General features: G+C 46.9%; 1 protein-coding gene and 1 long non-coding RNA gene across 6 annotated transcripts in view; one reads left to right on the top strand and one right to left on the bottom strand.

Annotated features, from left to right (window-relative positions):
* Positions 1-18,570, bottom strand: part of ARID1A (AT-rich interaction domain 1A) — a 69,099-nt gene that overhangs the window by 14,221 nt on the left and 36,308 nt on the right. For all 5 annotated transcript variants that reach the window (XM_023258345.2, XM_023258346.2, XM_019836451.3 and 2 more), the window contains exons 5-8: positions 2,411-2,651; positions 2,039-2,128; positions 1,310-1,477; positions 309-621 (exon numbers count right to left, since the gene is read on the bottom strand). In XM_023258345.2, the coding sequence (XP_023114113.1) occupies positions 309-621; positions 1,310-1,477; positions 2,039-2,128; positions 2,411-2,651 (812 nt within the window). The remainder of the gene's footprint in view (positions 1-308; positions 622-1,309; positions 1,478-2,038; positions 2,129-2,410; positions 2,652-18,570) is intronic.
* On the top strand, positions 12,727-18,064 carry LOC123379529. Its single transcript, XR_006584073.1, has 2 exons — positions 12,727-13,250; positions 15,521-18,064. It is a non-coding gene; the product is annotated as an uncharacterized LOC123379529 (long non-coding RNA).

The raw sequence follows: 18,570 nt of genomic DNA, 5'->3' as shown, positions 1-18,570 counted from the left end.
CCCCCCCCACCCCGGCTCTCTCTGCCCCTCCCCACTGGTTCTCTTGGTTCTCTCTCTTTCTGTCAAAATAAATAAACTTAACACACACACACACACACACACACACACACACACACACACACACACACAAAGAACCAGCACTTTTGTTGTGTATTTCACTGTAAGGAAACTCAGTTTTCAAAAGAGCTCTCAATAAAATACATATTTACCAAGATGACATGGTTTAGAACCAGAAGTGTCTCAAGAACCTGAATCACTTTACAATTTATTTCCTTGTGCTGACACTCTCTTCACTTCCCAGACCTTACCTGTTTTGGATAGAGTTGGCAGCAACATGCATGGCGACAGCAGTTTCTTGAGTTTTCCGGTTCATGCCCCCTGGTGGGGGACACATCCCTGACCCAACCTGAGGTGGCATATTGGCCATGTTAGGGCCATAAGGCCGGTTGCCCATGGAGGCATGACTCATTCTCCCTGGAGGGAGTGTGCCATAAGGTGGGATGCCAGGTTGCCCATGCATCTGACCTCCAGCACCCATAGGGTTCATGCTTCCAGCCATGCCTGCACTGGGGTAGTTAGCATTGGGCAAGGCATTATAGTTTGGCTGCCTGGGGTAGCCTCCTGGGAGGGAAAGAAGAAGAGAAGACACAGAGATTTGGTTAGTGACTCACTAGCAACTCCCAAATCTTGCTCAGCTCTAAAACTCCAAAGATAATAAATGATGGGAATCACTCAATATTTGGTCTGGTAAGACCAACTTCATGGCAGCCTTCACCCCATTAAAAAAAAAAAAAAGGTGGGGGGAGGCCAGGAGCATACAAAGGCAGGCCTCAGCTGTCCTCTCATCTTAAAGACAGTACACAGCACAAAGCAAGGCTGGCTGGCTGGTGAGGCTAGCTTTGTTGCTATCCAAGCCCTTCAACTCCCAGAACTCTTCCCTTTCTACGTGCAAAACCTGCATTCTCTCCCATGCTCTGTGTAAGACATTCAGTTTTACATCTGTCCAGGGCTCATTTTGAGCAAAGATATATTCTATAAGGACTAATTTATTTTAATTACCATTAAGTGTCTGTGCCCAGTCTTGGGTTAAACACCTTCTTCCCGTTTTACAGATGAAAAAATGGCTCAGAGACTTTCCACTATTTTAGGGCCTGGCTATGTAAACATAGACTATTTTAGGGCCTGGCTTTGGTGGATTTAAAACAAAGGGCAATCCTACTCTTGCAACCCAGATAGCAGCATATCAGACAAGGAACTGTTTTCTCCTCCCTCCCACCTGTATGTACTCCTAACTGGGCAATATACTCACCCTGTGGGCCGTACTGACTCCCCTGGGGACCATAGCTCCCCATGGAGTTCTGCTGGTAGGAGCCCATGCCTGTGTGCATCTGTCCACCCGAAGGCTGACGCGGAGATAAGGCCGAGCCGGGCTGGGGGGAACTGTACTGGGGCATCTGGGGGTTCCTCTGCATGTAACCTATTTGTGGGTAGTGTCCATATAAGTTATTACCTCAATACAATGAGAATAAATGCGCTCCCTTATCGCAGGACTTCACCATCTACATTTTCTTTAGCAAATACTTGCATGAAGTCTCTTATGTTATTTGCTATATAATTAGGTGCCCTTTTAGGGACCCTCCGAAGTAACATGGCCATTAACCAGGGCATGCCAACTGTTTCTATTAAATGGGGGTTGAAAAGACAAACAGCAATGACAACAAAACGGTACGTGATTTGAAGGGTAAAGATTTGATGCCGAGTCTTCAGTATTTGCTGACCAAATTAGGTACGATGTAGGGAGGAATCCATCAGAACACAAACACTGAGAAACAAAGACTGGCAGGGTGGGAGGAGTGGTGCATGCACAGTGGAACATAATTCTGGAGCCACCAACATGGTTAAACCCACTCTAACTTCACAATTTGCTGCTGGGATTGTCCTAAGCTTCCTGGTCATACAGCTCTCCCAAAGCTATTGCACAGGATAATCAAATGGCTCCCTTAGACCTCTGCACCTCCTTGAAAGCCCAGGGTCTCACCTCGATCTTGAGCAATGCTCGATTGATTCATGGAAGGATGCATGATGCTGTCCGACTGGCCACTGGGTGGCCGAGGTGGCATCTGGTTGCCTGCTCCAAACAAAGAAAGAAGCCAATAGTGGCTAAGCCTGGAAATTCTAGCTCAAAGGTCATTTCAGAGAGAAATGGCTCCTGGGAAGGCCAATACCAATACCACCTCCCAATACCACATACACAGAGGGACCCAACCAAGGGGCTCCCATCTCTCTTCTTCAAATGCTGAAGGGAAACTTTGCGGACATGCTCTCTGTGGCAGTGGAAGGCTGGGGCTCCCTGATATCATTGGGGACTGGTCCCCTTTCCCTCTCCCCAAAGTCCAGCATTTGAGGGTACCTGGCACTGCAGCAGGCGAGAGTGGTCCTGAGCGAGACTGGGCAACACTGGCGGGAGAGCCAACAGGGGACGGGGAGGGGCCTCGGATGCCAGGCAGGTGAGGGGAAGTATGAGGAGAGAAAGGAGACTGAGCTGGATTACTCTGCTCTCCTTGGCTGCTGGAAATCCCTGATGTGCTCACTCCAGGGCTCAGAGCTCCTTCTGTCCCCATGGGGAGATCGTCTATTGAACCAGACAGATCCTGAAACATACACACAAGGACATATATTAGCAATATTAGGCAGAAAGACTCTTCTTTCAACAGTCGTACTATACGGTTAACATCTTCCTTAACCAACCAAGAACAAATACACTGCACACGTTATATAGTCCTGATACTAAAGCTTACAGATGGCAAAGTCTATTCAGAGCCAGATAGAAAATATTTTAGACTCTGTGGGCCATTAGCATTTGTCACAACTACTCAACTCTGCCATCATAACGCAAAAGCATAATCAGATAATACATAAACAAATGGGTGTGACTGCGTTCTTTTTTTTTTTTTTACTCTTCCCTAGCTGTGTTCTAATAAAACTTTATTTATATCTATAAAAAAAAAGTAACTAGCCCATAAGCTGGAGTTTGCTAGCCCATAAGCTGGAGTTTGCTGACCCATGGTCTATCTACCAGAAGCAGATCATCTAGTACTTTCGTCTTCTTTCCTGTCCCCAACATCTATAGTCATAGGAAAGCTGCTCTTTCAGTGAGCCTTTAGTTCTTTTCCAATGGGGAAACTTTATAAAACACTGCCAGGATGGCACCAGGAGTTGGCTACAGTTCCCCTCTCCATCAGGTTATTATAAAGTACATTTACCAAGGACACACTTGTTCCAAGTTACCATACAATAAACTTAAAGTGTAGGAGGTGGGAAAAAGATGTATTGTATAGGAAAGACAATTCCCTTTCTGCCAAGAAGGTCTGGGACTATATTCCTAACAAGTGGCCCACAACAGGGATGAACAAATGTACAAATGTTTACCAACTGAACAAATTCAGTTTTTGTCCTAGCTTTGTTGTTGTTTAGTGAGAACTTGATGTTTACTGGGGGGCCTTGCTTGCCTTGAATTAATCAGTAAAGAGTTCACTCTAGGTCAGTAAACTCCAAGATTGGCAACCAAGAGCTCAATATGAAAAATATTCGCCACAGCAAATGCGCCGCCGGCCCCAGCTTCATTCTCTAGCAATACCACTGGTTCAACACCACACATTAACTTCAAGCTGGGAACTAACTGTATCCTGAAGAAAGGATGAGAGCTTTGGGTATGGGCTCAGGTCTGGGAAAACTCTTAATACTCAAATGGTTAAGAAAGAAGTTCTCTTAAAGAGACACATCTGAAGAGAAAGGAGATCCAAAATGGCCTGATCTAAGTCTATTGCTACTCCCACAACAAGCTCATCCTGGAAAGATTATTTCGAGATGACTCTGACTCTGGAGTCTGATGATAACATTGAAGGACAGAAGGTACCTCTTGGGCTCTCTCCCAAGTATCCAGGTTGGTTGGACCTTCTGCAAACCATGGGTTACTTCACTAAGCTGGGAACATTTCTGCTGAGTACTGTGTGAACAAAGCCTGCCCTCAACGCAAGGCAGGCATGTAGGTATGCATTTGTGGATGTGTCTAGCTCTCCAGTGTTAGCTCAGAAAGTCAGAAAATTCTAGCTTTCCTCTAAGCAGCAGACCTAGAACACCACAGCATGCTTTAAATATACAATTAGAAATAGTCCCATCGTGGACGAGAACTCAAGAAGGCCCTCCTCTAGGTAACACCAGAGTGTCTTCCCTTCCAAAGGAATAAAGTACCTGTAGCTATAAAAAGCCCTGGGTTCATTCCAAGAAAGGAGGATTCCACCCCCATGTTGAGGGCTAAGCTATACCAGGGACAGCTGGCTTCTAAGCCAAAGAGAATAAACTCAAAAGAGGCAGCAAGAAGACAAGAGGAGCCAACTGTGTAGGCCTTGAAAGCCACCTGCTAGGCTCTGGTCTGTATCAGAAACCACAGCTCAATGCTCTCTTTTACAGGGGCCAGTAGGTTCCCTCAGCATTCCTTCCCTCAGTATCCATTCCTTATCAATCTGCCAGCTTCTGGTAATAAGAATTACTTGCTTGCAGAAAAAAGAAATCAGTGTATTTTGAAACAGAATAGGAATCAAAGGTCCATCCATAAGAACTTGGCTCTTTTCAAATGGCTTTGAAAAATTAACTGTTTTGGGGTGCCTGGGTGGCTCAGTCAGTTAAGTGTCTTTTTTTTTTTTTTTAACATTTATTTATTTTTGAGACAGAGAGAGAGCATGAACAGGGGAGGGTCAGAGAAAGAGGGAGACACAGAATCTGAAACAGGCTCCAGGCTCTGAGCTGTCAGCACAGAGCCCGACGCGGGGCTCGAACCCATGGACCGCGAGATCATGACCTGAGCCGAAGTCGGACGCTTAACCGACTGAGCCACCCAGGCGCCCCTTAAGTGTCTGACTTCTAATCAGATCATGATCTCACGGTTGGGGAGTTTGAGCCCCGTGTCGGGCTCTACGCTGACAAGCCCAGGACCTGAAGCCTGCTTCGGATTCGGGGTCTCCCCGCTCTCTCTGCCCCTCCCCAGCTTGTGCTCTCTCTCATTCTCTCTCAATAATAAATAAACTTTTTAAAAAATCTTAAAAAAAATTAAGTGTTTTGAACATTTTTCTTTTTAACTGAGTAAGTAAAGCATAAATATTCTCATGATAAAAACAGTTCCAACAGTACAGGTAAAGCCAAAGTCCCCTTTTGCTCTCTTTCTGCTGCCTTCAGCTGAGGAACCCTGCTCAACTAGGTGCATATCCTTGAAATCTTCCGAGGAACTCGCGGGGGGGGGGGGGGGGGGAGAAAAAACCCAACAACTACCACCAACCACTGTTATATAGGTCGGGCAGGGCCTACGGATGCTCCTTCAGCCACAACTTCTGTTAAAAAACCGGGCTCTCCACAGATCCACAAGTGAATGTTCTAGTCCTGCTGAGAGGTCCCAGGAGTTGGAAGAAAACATCAGCAGCCCCTGCGACAGGGCTCTCAGGACCCTGGAGGTATCTGCAGTGGCAGTGTGGTGGCTTCCTTCAGAGACACACTGAGGAGGGCTGTCAGTTTTGGTAAAGTACCCTGAGCTCCTTGGAGAAAAAGTGCGAAATAAACCACTGTCAACAGCAGCCCCACGTGGGCTGGGATGCCTGGGCACAGAATAATAGTAGGGAAGGAAGCAGCATTAATCTTATCTCTCTGATTTGGTTGGTTTGGGGCCAATCTCTCAAACTGTCATTTTCAGCAGATGGCAACTGGTCAGCATGGGGGTAGTTGATTGGGGGAAACAAAAAATTTTTTTTTTTAAGAACCCAAACGTTAGCATAGGAAGAGACAGATCATTTCCCATTTGAGCATGTATGATGTGCCAGGCACTTTATGGAATTCCTTCATTTCCTACCACTCTTGGAAGCACTCCCGTTCACATGTGAGGATGAGCACGCTGATGCTCAGAGGGACTGGGTTACATGTCCAAGTCATCCAGCAAGTAAGTGGCAGAAATGAGATTGTGATCCCAGGTCTGCTGAACTCCAAAGCCTATGTTCTGTCTCTCTCCATTACACGGTGATACTGTATGGACTAAGGGGAAAGCACCACACCTTTGTGTTAGGAGACCAAGACCTAGTGCTTGGCACTTATCAGTTATGGCCTTGGACAAAAGCTGGCAACAAGCTGGGCTTCGTTCTCTCAGTTATACAAAGGAGGACTGGACAAATCGGAGTTTGTGGTACCCCTGGGGCATATGCATGAAAGTCCACTGGCACCATATGGTTGGGGCCATATGGAATATGCAGTTACCGGCAGTAACACCCTGGAATGAGAGATATGACAACACATAAGCAGTGTAAAGATGTAAGATGTATCAGTCCCAATGGCTAATCACAGCAAGCGTGTTTATTGGGAATTATTAGGGACTGGTAGGGGAGGAAGACTCCGAAGGGGAGAAGTCTCTCCCCTCTATCCACACGGACAGATAGTGCTCTGAACTCCATGTCCTTTTATTGCACGGGACACACCTCTGCTTTCTACCCTACAAAAAGCCAGTTTTTCAGGTCTTTTGTTCCACAAAAAGCCGGATGTCTGGTTGTTGAGTCAGACCTCAATGTGCCGAACAAGTTCGACTTTCTACAACACACCTATCACACAGACAAAGTTCAATCAGCCTAAGCCCCTATTCACCCTGGTGGGGGCCACTTTTAGCATTTCAAAACTCAGGGTCTCAGTTCTTCCAAAAGGGCCCACCTAACAGGTACCTTCCAGGAGGTCTACTGAAAGAATTGTAGCAATGCCCCTTAAGTGGAAAGATCTCTTTCCCCGGGTTAGCTATCTTCCAAGCATAATCCTGCTGAGAGATGGGAGGTAAGGATCAGCCCACTCAGTGCCCTGCCAGTTCCAAGGAAGCAGCAGGGCCAGGGAGAATTTCCTCACGTGTTTCCAACGTGTTTCATGCATTTTATTGCTCATCTACCATGCAGATCAAAAGCGCTGGAGCAGGTCCAAGTATTTCACACAGAATCTCACACTCCAGGCTGGCTACAGCCCCGAAAGCCTTCGTTTCTTCACTTGAAATACTGCCCAATGTTATTTTGGGATGTGACCTGATAGAGGAAGCCCATAGGGACTCCATGACGATAACCGTTCCAGCTGTGATTGGTTGCCCAGCCCCAGCAAGTGCCAGCATGGGTTTGTCAGGCTCTGCTGACAAACAGAACTCGGCAGCTAACACCTTCTCTTCACACCACAACAAAACCATGCCTGAAATCACACAGTCCATACCTCACTGGGGGGTGTGTGGGGGGAGGCCAGCCAGTGCTCTCACAGGAAGGGCTGCAAGCTCTAACATGAATTGGCTGTCTGATGAAGTACATTTTCAAAGCAGGAAGATACCAGATCAGGGTTAGAGGAGGGGGGGGTGGGATTCAAACAATCTCCTGACAGAGCCTAAGGATGACATCAGTTCGTTTTGCTGCGCAGATTAAATAACATCAACAGGCAAGTCTGAAGTACAGGCTCGTGGAAATGCTCAGATTCAGGGTTTTCTCTCAAATTTGGCTGAATCCTTGAGAAATGGAGCTTTTGTTAACCCCAGATGGAGTTCTCGTCTTCTTTCAGTTGAGGAGTGCTTTTGCCAAGTTGTGCAGACTACTGGCGAGGAAACCACCCACCAAGAGAACCAGGTAAATCCTATACACATACTTATAGGGTGTGTATGTTGGGGTGGGGGTGGGGGGAACCTTGAAATTCAGCCACATTCACTTAAATGACTTTTCCTTGAATGAAAATGCACAGCCTGAAATGACCAAATCTGCACTGGCATTTGTCAAGTGTTTTTCCGGCAGCACACCTAACAGATCCATGGCCACGGCGGGAGGCTGCTCCCATGCTGGAGAATGGGAGGAAATCCTGAAGAACACAGAAAAGGCTGGGAGACCCGACTCTTGAAGAAAGGCAGACAGCAGGGAAGGAGGCAACATCCTGGACAAACTTCAAGGAAAATGGAGTATGGCAAACTTAATTATATAGGAACTACTTAAGGCAAGTGAGTTTTGGGGGAGACCTGGTTTTTCATAAAGACTTCCTTAAGCAACTTAATTGTCAAGTGTCAGGGGAAAAGAAGCTACCTCAAATGCTTCTAAAAGATATTCAGTACAATAAAGCTTCAGTTGTAGGTTCTCTTTTCCTCAGTATTTGCTAAATGGAAGAAAGGGTGATCTGACCCACCCCAGACTGGTAGGGATTCCAGAGTTACAAAACTCTGCCCTTGTTCCAATGAGTGGTCAACAGTCCAACAGACGAGCTGCCATCCCTGCCCAGAGAGCAGGCTAGCTGGTGGTGGCTGAAATGCCAAGAACGAATCAATACACAGAACAAGCTGCCTCTTAATCCTGGTGGTACTTTTTTTTTTTTTTAATTTTATGTTTATTTTTGAGCGAGTGAGCGAGAGAGAGCGGAGGAGGGGCAGAGAGAGAGAGAGAGAGAGAGAGAGAGAGAGAGAGAGAGAGAGAGGGAGAGAGGTAGGGAGGGAGACACAGAACCTGAAGCAGGCGCCAGGCTCCGAGCTGTCAGCACAGAGCCTGACACGGGGCTCGAACTCACAAACCACAAGATCATGACCTGAGCCGAAGTCGGATGCTTAACTGACAACTGAGCCACCCAGGTGCCTCATACTGGTGGTACTTTCAAGTCAGGGGCTAAGCAGGGATTAACAAGGTGAAAGGAAAGGCAGAGAGGCTGGCGCCATCGTTTTAGCTTAGGACCAAACACAATCTCCTGCTTGAACTACACCCACTGTTTGGAATGGCAGAAACTGCTCTGGGAAAGGCTAAGAGAACTTGATTTCCTACCTAACCCCTACCCCAAGTTTCCCAAAACCCCCCACTGAACTCCCTCACAATAGGCTATTGTTCTGGAGATAAGGGGACATTTCTTCCTGGTACCTTCGGGCTGCCAGGTGGGGAATGCACAGTAAAGGAGAGTCAGAACTCTTCTGGTCTCCAGAATGCTTTTCAGGAGCCCACCTCCACAGGGAAACCCCCTATATACACACTTCAGAAGTCATAAATAAAGCTCAAGGAGACCGAATCTCCAAATTCAAAGGATGCTGGAAAGAGGAATAAAGCAAGTCTCCTTGTGGGAAGGGAAGCACAACTGATACAAATATGGGACTCTCGTGTGTCTAACCCTCAGGTACATGGCTGACTCACATTTAACTCTCGCAACCGTCTTCTGATGCAGGCATCCTCCCCATTTTACCAAAGCAGGAGCTCAGAAGTGAAATGACTTGCCCAAGGACAGAGAGCTATTAAACAGAAGCAGTGGAGTTCAAACCCACAGCCCTCTGATTCCAGAGCATGCACTCTTTCTACTGTAAAGGGGAAGCTTGCCACCATGAGAGGCGATGCTCCACGCTCCACAAAAAGCCCGGCGACAACCTGTCTCTGGACATGCTGAGTGCCTACCTCCATGTTTCTAACAAGTTAACCTCACTAGGCCTTGCCTGGCTCCTCTGTAGAAGGGAGCCTGGCTCCTCTGTAGAAGGGAAGACTAAAACTAGCTACGCTAGCTCTACTAGTCTGCAATGCCTCACACTCCCCTCGTTCCTAGCCGCTCTTCCTAGAAGAGACCTTCCTTTCTAGATCTTCTTTCATGGCTTATTTCAAATCAGCCCTTTCATCTAGAACTCTCTTAATTTAAACTTACTATTGCTACACTAAAGGGTATGGTACTTCTTCTCACCTCTGGGCCCTTAGAGGGGTACTTAATGTACAGGGGGTAGGAGGAAGGACAGTGTGACTGAGACTCCAGGGAGGCCAGCAGGAAGTTGAGTCCCATGAAGGTATCTGGTCTCCGCAGGTATTCATACTGCATGTGCTCTAATAATGTTATCAAGCACAGGGGTGTGGCCCAGAGAGAGAAGTCAAAACATGCCTGGCCTCTAGATGGCCTCATCTCAGGCGATTTCAAACCCTCACCCAGACCTGCAGGCAAGCAAGCTTCAACCCCCTGACCACAGCTGTTCTCCAACAGGGGGGCACCAGAGCTCTCCTCTCACACAGCCGGGTGGCCCATTTCCCAGCCACCAGAGAACTGGGTGGGAAAACCCATTACTTGAAGCTATAGGTGCAGCAACTATGGACTAAAATCATTTATTTTTTGGCTTGGAGACTTCAAAGATAAGAATAGCTTCGTGGGGACAAAGCCTACACAGTCCCAGCACAACTTCTCTGGCCCTTCACTCTCACCCTGCGGGCGATGCTCAGAGTCCCTCCAAGGGTTCCCCTTGACCCAGTGCGGCAAGACCGATAGCACTGTGTTGAATCTGCCTGTGGGACCAGAGCAGGACCAGGCTATACCCTCTTATGTTATTAGTAACCAGAAAAATGTCAGGCACACAAAAGACAACATGCTTCATAAATGTTACTCAATGAACCAATCTACTCAAAAGCATCCTCTTTAGACCTAGTCTCTCTGTCTTCTCTCTTTCGTTTAACCTTCACTCCCACAGTAATCCCATACCCGACTGAGCTCTAGACCTCTACATGGAGGGAGACACTCTTGGGTGCCGGCATCAGGGGAATGAACTCTCCTGTCTAAAACTGCCAAGTACAACCCCGAACAGGCCCTGGCCACTTGGGTAAGAGCTCTCGATACAACTGCAGTGCAGAGAAGGAACGCCTGGAAAGGAGGCTGCCGGGAGGCGGGGCTCTGTGTCACTGGAGAAATTTCAATCTAATTACAAAAATACAAGAACCTGCTGTTCTAATCCACCTCAGCAAAATCTCTTGAGGTAGTTCTGACCCTTTGGGTGGGGGCCGAGGGCGTTTCTGAGGTGAAAAAGGGGGGAAGAGAGACTGTGGGGCTGCCTGCACTCCTGCGGCGGGAGCCCCTGCAAACAGCAGCCTGGGCCACTGCAGCAGCCATTGATTTTCCAGGGGTCGATATTCTGCTCCCACAGATCTGCTCGGCTAGAGGTTTAATCACATTGAGTGCTTCTGCTCAACATCTCCCCTGCACTTCCCCCTCCCCAAACCAATAAAACAAACACCAAACACAAGGAGAGCCGGCAATGGGTAGATGGCATTCCCCACAGCTGGCCCCCACCCCCAGAAAAATTCTAAATACCAGCTCCAAGGGAGCCACAACTACATGGGTAGTCCACAAGAAGCTGCAGGGACAGACCCACAGGTGCCAGAGAACCTTTTAACCCACTGCCTGACACTCCCATAAAGGCTCTTCTAATAATCCCAAGATTTTATATTAAAAACCTGGGGCACCTGGGTGGTTCAGTCAGTTAAGTGTCCAACTTTTGATTTTGGCTCAGGTCATGATCTCACGGTCCTGAGATCGAGCCCCATGTCAGGCTCTGCGCTAACAGTGAGGAGTCTGCTTGGGATTCTCTCTCCCAATCTCTCTCTCTCTCTGCCCCTCCCATGCACACACTCTCTCTTTCAAAATAAACAAATAAACTTAAAAAAAAAAAAAACAACAAACCCCACAAAACTCCAGTTTCCCAACTTGTGAAAAAAACAGATCCTAGAACTCCCATAGGGTAACGAGCTAACTTGTTTTCCAATGTGTCACAGTCCCCACCAGGCCTGTATAATACCATGTTACCTACCTGACCAGCCTTTGGACACATACCCCTCCCCTGAAAAGGCTTCTTTCTCACTTGGGCCAGGAGAGAATGTCTTATCTAGTCAGAAATCACCTCTTGGCCAAAAAAGTACAGGGTTTTAAGGGTCACTAGCTAACGGACTCAAATCTGAAAAAAAAAAATGAAACTGGGTCAGAGCTGGGCCTGAGTTAGAGCAGTCAAGAACAGTGCATATTTATGGAATAGGGCTGTTCTAATCCCAGCAGGAAACAAGTGCTGTAAAGTTTGAGAAAGCAAAGAAGTTAGGAACTCCCTACTTTCCCCAAGTTAAGCATTTCCTGTTAGGAAAGCCAACCACATAGACCTTGTTTTACCATGATCATCAGCTGAAATCCTAGAACTTGAGCAAGGAGTGGGTAGGGGAGGGAAGAGCAAAGAAGCACAGAAAAGAAGGCAGAGTTCTAGAAAGGAGAAGTGTTAAGGAAGGGGTGCCTGGGTGGCTCAGTCGGTTTGAGCGAGTTGACTTGATTTCAGCTCAGGTCATAATCCCAAGGGCGGAGGCTGTGTGGAGTCCACTTAAGAGTCTGTCTGTCTGTCTGTCTCTCAAATTAAAAAAAAAGTGTAAGGGAGAAGGGGTGTGGCCTTAGGCTTCCACCTCAAGCAGAAAGCAAGCAAGGATACAAAGTGCGTAACTAGGGAAGGCAAGACGCACTGTGCCGCACACAGCTTAGACCAAGGTCTAGGGAGCTCCAAGGCCTCCTTGGTTTGGTATTAAAACCCCCTAAATTTATACTTGCCAGTGGTCTTCTCTACCATGGCCTACTAGATAAAATCCAAAGATTTGGGGGACAATAGGGAACAAACAGATCTGAGAATAGGAAATGGACAGCATCTTTACCCAGAAAAGACAGCCAGCCATCTATCCCAAAGGCCTGAAAACCACAGTCAAGTTCTGAAAGTAGAAGATGAGGGGGGAAAACAACCAAATATTCTTTTTTTAAATTTAAATGTTTATTTTTATTTTTGAGAGAGTGCGTGAGCACACATGCGTGCAGGGGAGGGGCAGAGGAACTGAAGCAGGCTCCCTGACAGCCCGAATTGGGGCTCTAACTCACAAACTGGGAGACCATGACCTGAGCTGAAGTCGGACACTTAACCGACTGAGCCCCCAGGAGCCCCACAACCAAATAGTCCTAATAACAGTTCTTCTGACACTGATCCCGTTCATTTGGAACTTAATTCTTCACCTACCTTCCCCAGAATGTCAGGAAATTACCTTCACTTATCTCAGTAAATAATATTCAATATTCCTCCCACATGAAAGCTGGTCTTAAGGGACAGGTTCTCTGACTCTCAGCTTGAGCCTTCCACTCTTAGTTTCCACTTTCAATAAGACATGGCTTCTTAGTTTCCTTGGGAAAGGTCAAATGGGGAAGCAAGCTAGCAGCTTGGAGGTGAGCTATACCTCACGGAAATCAGAGACTATGTCACAATACCAGCCAATTCCATGCTGACAGCAGGTGGGGAAGAAAGAACAGATTCAGGCAGTGGAAGTGGATGGAGCAAGAGAGTAAGCACCGGTCCCCAAAGGTTGAACACCAAATATCTTAGAAATATGAAGAAAAAGACAACAGAACTAATTCTATGCTTGATTTATCAGGTATGTTAACACAGCTCCATACCCAGGGGTCCTCCCCTCTGGACCAAGTTTGCCAGAACAGATTTTCACTCTGGTGTCCGGTTGGAGAGGGAGGCCCTCATGGTTCTAAATTATAGCATTTCTAGGAAGACTTGGTTTATTTCTTTTTATTTATTTATTTATTTATTTATTTATTTATTTATTTATTTATTTTTAATTTTTTTAAAAAAATGTTTATTTATTTTTGAGAGGGAGAGAGACAGAGTGTGAGCAGGGGAGGGGCAAAGAGAGAGGGAGACACAGAATCCAAAGCAGGCTCCAGGCTCCGAGCTGTCAGCACAGAGCCCGACACGGGGCTCAAACTCACGAACCGTAAGATATGACCTGAGCCGAAGTCGGATGCTTAACCGACTGAGCCACCCAGACGCCCCTCTTTTTTTTTTTTTTTTAGTGTTTATTTTTGAGAGAGAGAGAGAGAGACAGAGAGAACATGAACAAGTTGGGGAGGGGCAGTGAGAGGCAGAGACCATAGAATCTGAAGCAGTTTCCAGGCTGAGGTGTCAGCAAAGAGCCCGGTGTGGGGCTCAAACTCACGAGCAGTGAGAGCATGACCTGAGCTGAAGTCGGATGCCCAACCGACTGAGCCACCCAGGCACCCCCAACTTGGTTTATTTCTTGTCCAAAAAGCCCAACACCCCCCTTGCCCCAAGGACAGATGAGAAACAGCTTGGCAATCACACATCTGGGGGCTGGATTTCTGATTTTGTTGGTCTTTTTGGAGAAGGACAATGGCAGAAGCCAGGGCATGTACTTCACTGAGGTAATCGTCCAAACAGCTTGCAGAACGTTATAAATGTACCAATGGGAGAGAAAGGGAAGTGGGGTGGGGGTGAAAGAGAGCCATGGTCACCAAGGCAACTGAGTTCATCCATATGTTGACTCAGGAATTGCAGGAAATTCTAGTTTTTGAGGTTTCTTCCTATCAGAATATTTCCTACATCTTCCTGGAGAGTAGACCTAAATCCAGAAGCTGTATAGTATCACTACCTTTGCCTAGAAATCTCAACCCCGCATCTCTACATACCTCTTCCTTCCTTTTCTCCAAAGAAGAGACTATGGTATTCTTCCTTCTCTTAAAGGAGTTTTTTTGTTTTTTTTTTTTAAACTGATCCTTTAGAGGAGTTTAGTAAAAACTCCTAATAGTAAAAACAGGTCCTAATAGTAAAAACACTGGAATGGGAGTCAGGAACCCAATGTTCTCATTTACTGAATGACCTTGGGCAAGTCCTTTACCCTTTCTGGGCCTTAGGTTCCTCATATGTAAAGTGGGGGTAAGGGGGAGGGGTAGTGTTTGTGTTAGTGTGGTGAATATTCTGTGGCCTAGCTCACGCTGTCTCCATTCTACTCTTTTCCTAATTATAGAGGTTAAAAAGCTAAAAACCGAATTTCCCAGAATCCCTTGTGGATGGGTTTCGATATAGTTCAGGTTCTCCTAATTAGGAGCAAACTCGAGGTTAGATCAAAGTATGGCAGACACCGTATTTCCGTCTCCTTCACTTGTTTCTGCAGCAGCATTTTGGCTTCCTCTTCCAGTAAACTGGATGCTGGTTCTGGCGGCAGCAGCTGCTCCTTCTTGACTCCAGCTCACTGATCCCTGGATAGCAGACTTAGGGCATTTAATCTGATAGTGGCTCAAAGGTAGGAATTTCCTTCTGGAGGACAAGCCTAGAGCATGCTTCCTCAACCTTCCTAGCAAGTTTGTAAGCCCAATTCCCTGCATTAAATTCCTCTCTATTAAATATACCTAGGCCTAGGGTTCAGTGTAGAAACCACTTGATCTGACACAGGATTACCAGATGATCCCAAAAGAGTTGTTATGAAGGAGAGAGGAGAATAGAATTATTCACAAGGCCTACTCTCTGCTAAGCCAGCATCTTCTGGGGAAAATGGGCAAGATGGAGGAGCATTAGAGCATTAAAATACATTTGTCCAGAACAATCTCCTTCACTTCTTCCTTTCTTTAATTTTTTTTTTAACAACCTCCCTGCACTTTCTCCCTCCCACTCTAACCCTGGGGTGGGGGTGGGGGTGTTGAACTGCTTACACAGGACAGAAGGTTGAGTCAGCACATGCTTTCTTTCCATCTCTATACTCTCTGCAAGCTATTACTCTGCTGAGGATAGCATTACCTGCCCAACCCCATATAAGTATTCTCTGGATTTTAGAGGGGGGAGGTTTGGGCTAGAAAGGGCTACAAAGTGTCTTTGGCAGCAGCAGGAAATGCTTTTAAGCGCCAGGTAAAAAAAAGAACCAGTCCTGACAACCCTGTGCAGCTGAGGAGTGAAGACAAGTTTGGCTGCAAAAGATCCCAGCTCATCTTCTTATAGCAATTTCTGGTCTAAGCAATGAGCCACCAGCTTCCTGTAGCAAGACTGGGGACCAACTGAAGAACAAGGTCAAATCCAACAGGTATAGTATACTTGGTGGGAAGGAGGTACTTCCTGCCAGTCCTCCATAGGGTACTGACCCCAGGAGCCATCACACTAGAAGTAAGGCTCAGTTAGTTTTCAGACTGAAGTTGTTCCGAAGAAAACAAAAGGTACCAGCAAGAGGAATCTGTGTGAGACACACAGGCAGGAAGCAGAGCTGAGCCACCAGCGACTAGAATAGAAACAGGAAATGGGCCCAGGAACAAGCATACAGTAATGTGCTGCAAGCAGCACAGGCTCCGGCAGGCACCAGGCAGTATCAGGGCCGGAGCAGCGTGACTGGGATGGAGAAGCAGATTGGCTAGCCCTGCCAGAGAACAGGCGTTCTAGAGAAGGGGCGGCTACTTGCACATGGTACACGCCGCTCTGAGCAGTCTGGGCAGATATGACGGAGGGGGTGGGGATTTCCTTTCTGAGACTTTTTGAGAGCACCTGGGCTACAATTCAAGGGGAGCAAGCACACACAGTCAGATATAAAGAAAACAGGTCACCAACCTCAGAAAAGCCCAGCTTCTCTGAGTACCGAAAGTGCTAGTGGCATTTTTGTCAGCCCCTTGAAAATAAGCCATCAAAAGCCTAGGCAAAAACTGTTGGCCTGTTTCCTTTCACCATGAAATGTGACAAAAGGCAACACGGTGTAAAATTTTAATCCTTCAAGCATTCCAATTTTTTTAAGCCTTCAGAGGATTTCTGTCACTCCCCCCAGTAAACACAGATGACAAAACGCTGGCCCCCGAGCTCACGTGGGCAGCAGGAGCCCAGGGCTGCTCAGCACAGGTGTACCGAGGAGCTGCCTCGCACAGGTGCTACACGCAGACCTGGTCCCTGAGCAGAGGTCCCAGGCCACCATGAAGAAATCAGGGGAAAAGTCCCAGAGAACGTATTGCAGCTAGGTTTTGAAGCCAAAGTAGGAGTTTGCCAGGCATTAAAGAGAGAGACAGGGAAGGTGACTGGGCAGTCATCGGAAGCAAGAAGACACTGGCAGGAAGGACTGGGAGTTGTGAGGAGTTTGAGGCACACCTGAGTGGCTGGGGACGAGGCTACACAGGTATGCTGGGAGCTGTGGCTGGTCCCACAATGGGGTCTGGCCTGTAGGCATGGAGAGCCAGGGCCCCCAAAGCACCACAAAACAACGGGTGGTGGTCTTCCATTCCCACCCCACACACTCAGAGATTATTTACAGTTTACTGGACACAGTCAGTAAAATTCATGTATTCCAAAGTGCCCAAGCTTGTCATTTCATTTGAAAATTTTACTCTCAGTTCTCAGGGTCTAACTCCTTGCTGCTGCTGCTTCTTTTCTTTTAATGTTTATTTATTTATTTAGAGAGAGAGAAAGAAAGAGGCAGAGAGAGGCAGGAGAGACAGATTATCCCAAGAAGGCTCTGCACTGTCAGCATAGAGCCAGACTCAGGGCTCAATCTCAGGAACCATGAGATCATGACCTGAGCCAAAATCCGGAGTCAACCAGACGTTCAACCGACTGAGTTACTCAGGAGTCCCCCAACTCCTTGTTTCTAAACCATTAGCTAAATGAATCACCTGGGGATCTTGTTAACAGTGTTGGATTCAATAAAGCTGGGTGGGACCCAAGAACCTGCATTTCTAAGCAATTTCCCGGGTGATGCCTGTGTTGCTAGATACAGGACCACATTTTTTCAGTAGCAAGGCTCTGATTAACATCACCATTAATCAGGACACTGTTCTCTAAGAAGAAAGGCACAAACAGGGTTTGCTCCCATCTAAGTCAAGGGGAACAAAAGAACCAAATTTGAGTCAACTTCCCACTGTTTGAGGCGATTCCCTAGTTGGTTACTTCCTCCAGCAACCCTGCGCCCTATCAATTTGGGCATGTTCCCTCTCCCACCCCTCCCTGCCCCCCCAGCTGCCCTTTTCACAACTCATCTGTGCTCCATGACAAGGAGGTCTGGAAAAACAGAAGTGAAATGGCAATTCTTTCAGGACAAGCCTGGTAAATGTTAAACGACAAAGGGGTTGAGGCTTCTGGTTAAACTTGAAGAGAGAAATTCAGATTCTCCAAGCCTTTCTTCTGCTGTGTGGGATGCTAGAGGAAATATTTCATCTGAAATATCAGAGAGAGCTGGATTCAAATCCTAGTTCTGACCCTTAGTTTCTTCTAACATAAAAAAGGAGTGGTTACTCATTACATTTCAATTCCTGCTCTTCTAGGATTGGTATTGCCTATAGCTCCTTTCCTGGCCTCACTCCTACCGTCTTAAGATCTGGATGCTACAGAAACAACGTAGTTCCCTCCCATTTCGTCTTTCTAGATCACTGTAACCCAAGCTCCCAGCAGTCTGACAGTAGTAAAACATGAGTGCTAATAGCTGTAGTGTTATTAAGTAAAGTCTTAAAAAGGGCTTGAAAACCCAGGTGATTAAAAAAAAAATCTGTACATAACTTAACAGACATTAAAAATCCTAATCCTATTCTCCACCTCATTCCCAGCATCCATAACCTCCATTCCTACCTAATGAGAAGAAACAAGTATGATCCAGCTCTTCAACACTGGCCTCTAAGACTTCTCCAGTCAAGGGTACAGTGTCCTTTGTGAGCTAACCCAGTGAGTGCCCTTGATGCCTTTTTTTTCACAACTCTTGAGAGATAAGTCTGTTTACACCCTCCTAATATTCTGCCAGCATCTTCAACCTTCTTCCTATCTACAGTATACACATGCGGGTCTTCACACGAAGTGGAGGAATTTGGGCTGATTCAGCTGTCACCGCCCCCACCCCCCAACACCTTTCAAGAGTGTTCTTTACCTTTATACCTTTCCCTGAATTTCCTTTTCCTCCAGCCCTCAGAAACCAGGTCCTCTCCACACCTAAAAAG

Source organism: Felis catus, chromosome C1 (genome assembly GCF_018350175.1).
Source record: "Felis catus isolate Fca126 chromosome C1, F.catus_Fca126_mat1.0, whole genome shotgun sequence".
Classification (NCBI taxonomy): Eukaryota; Metazoa; Chordata; class Mammalia; order Carnivora; family Felidae; genus Felis; species Felis catus.
The sequence above is the reverse complement of the archived record's forward strand: the minus strand, read 5'-3'. Positions and strand labels throughout refer to the sequence as shown.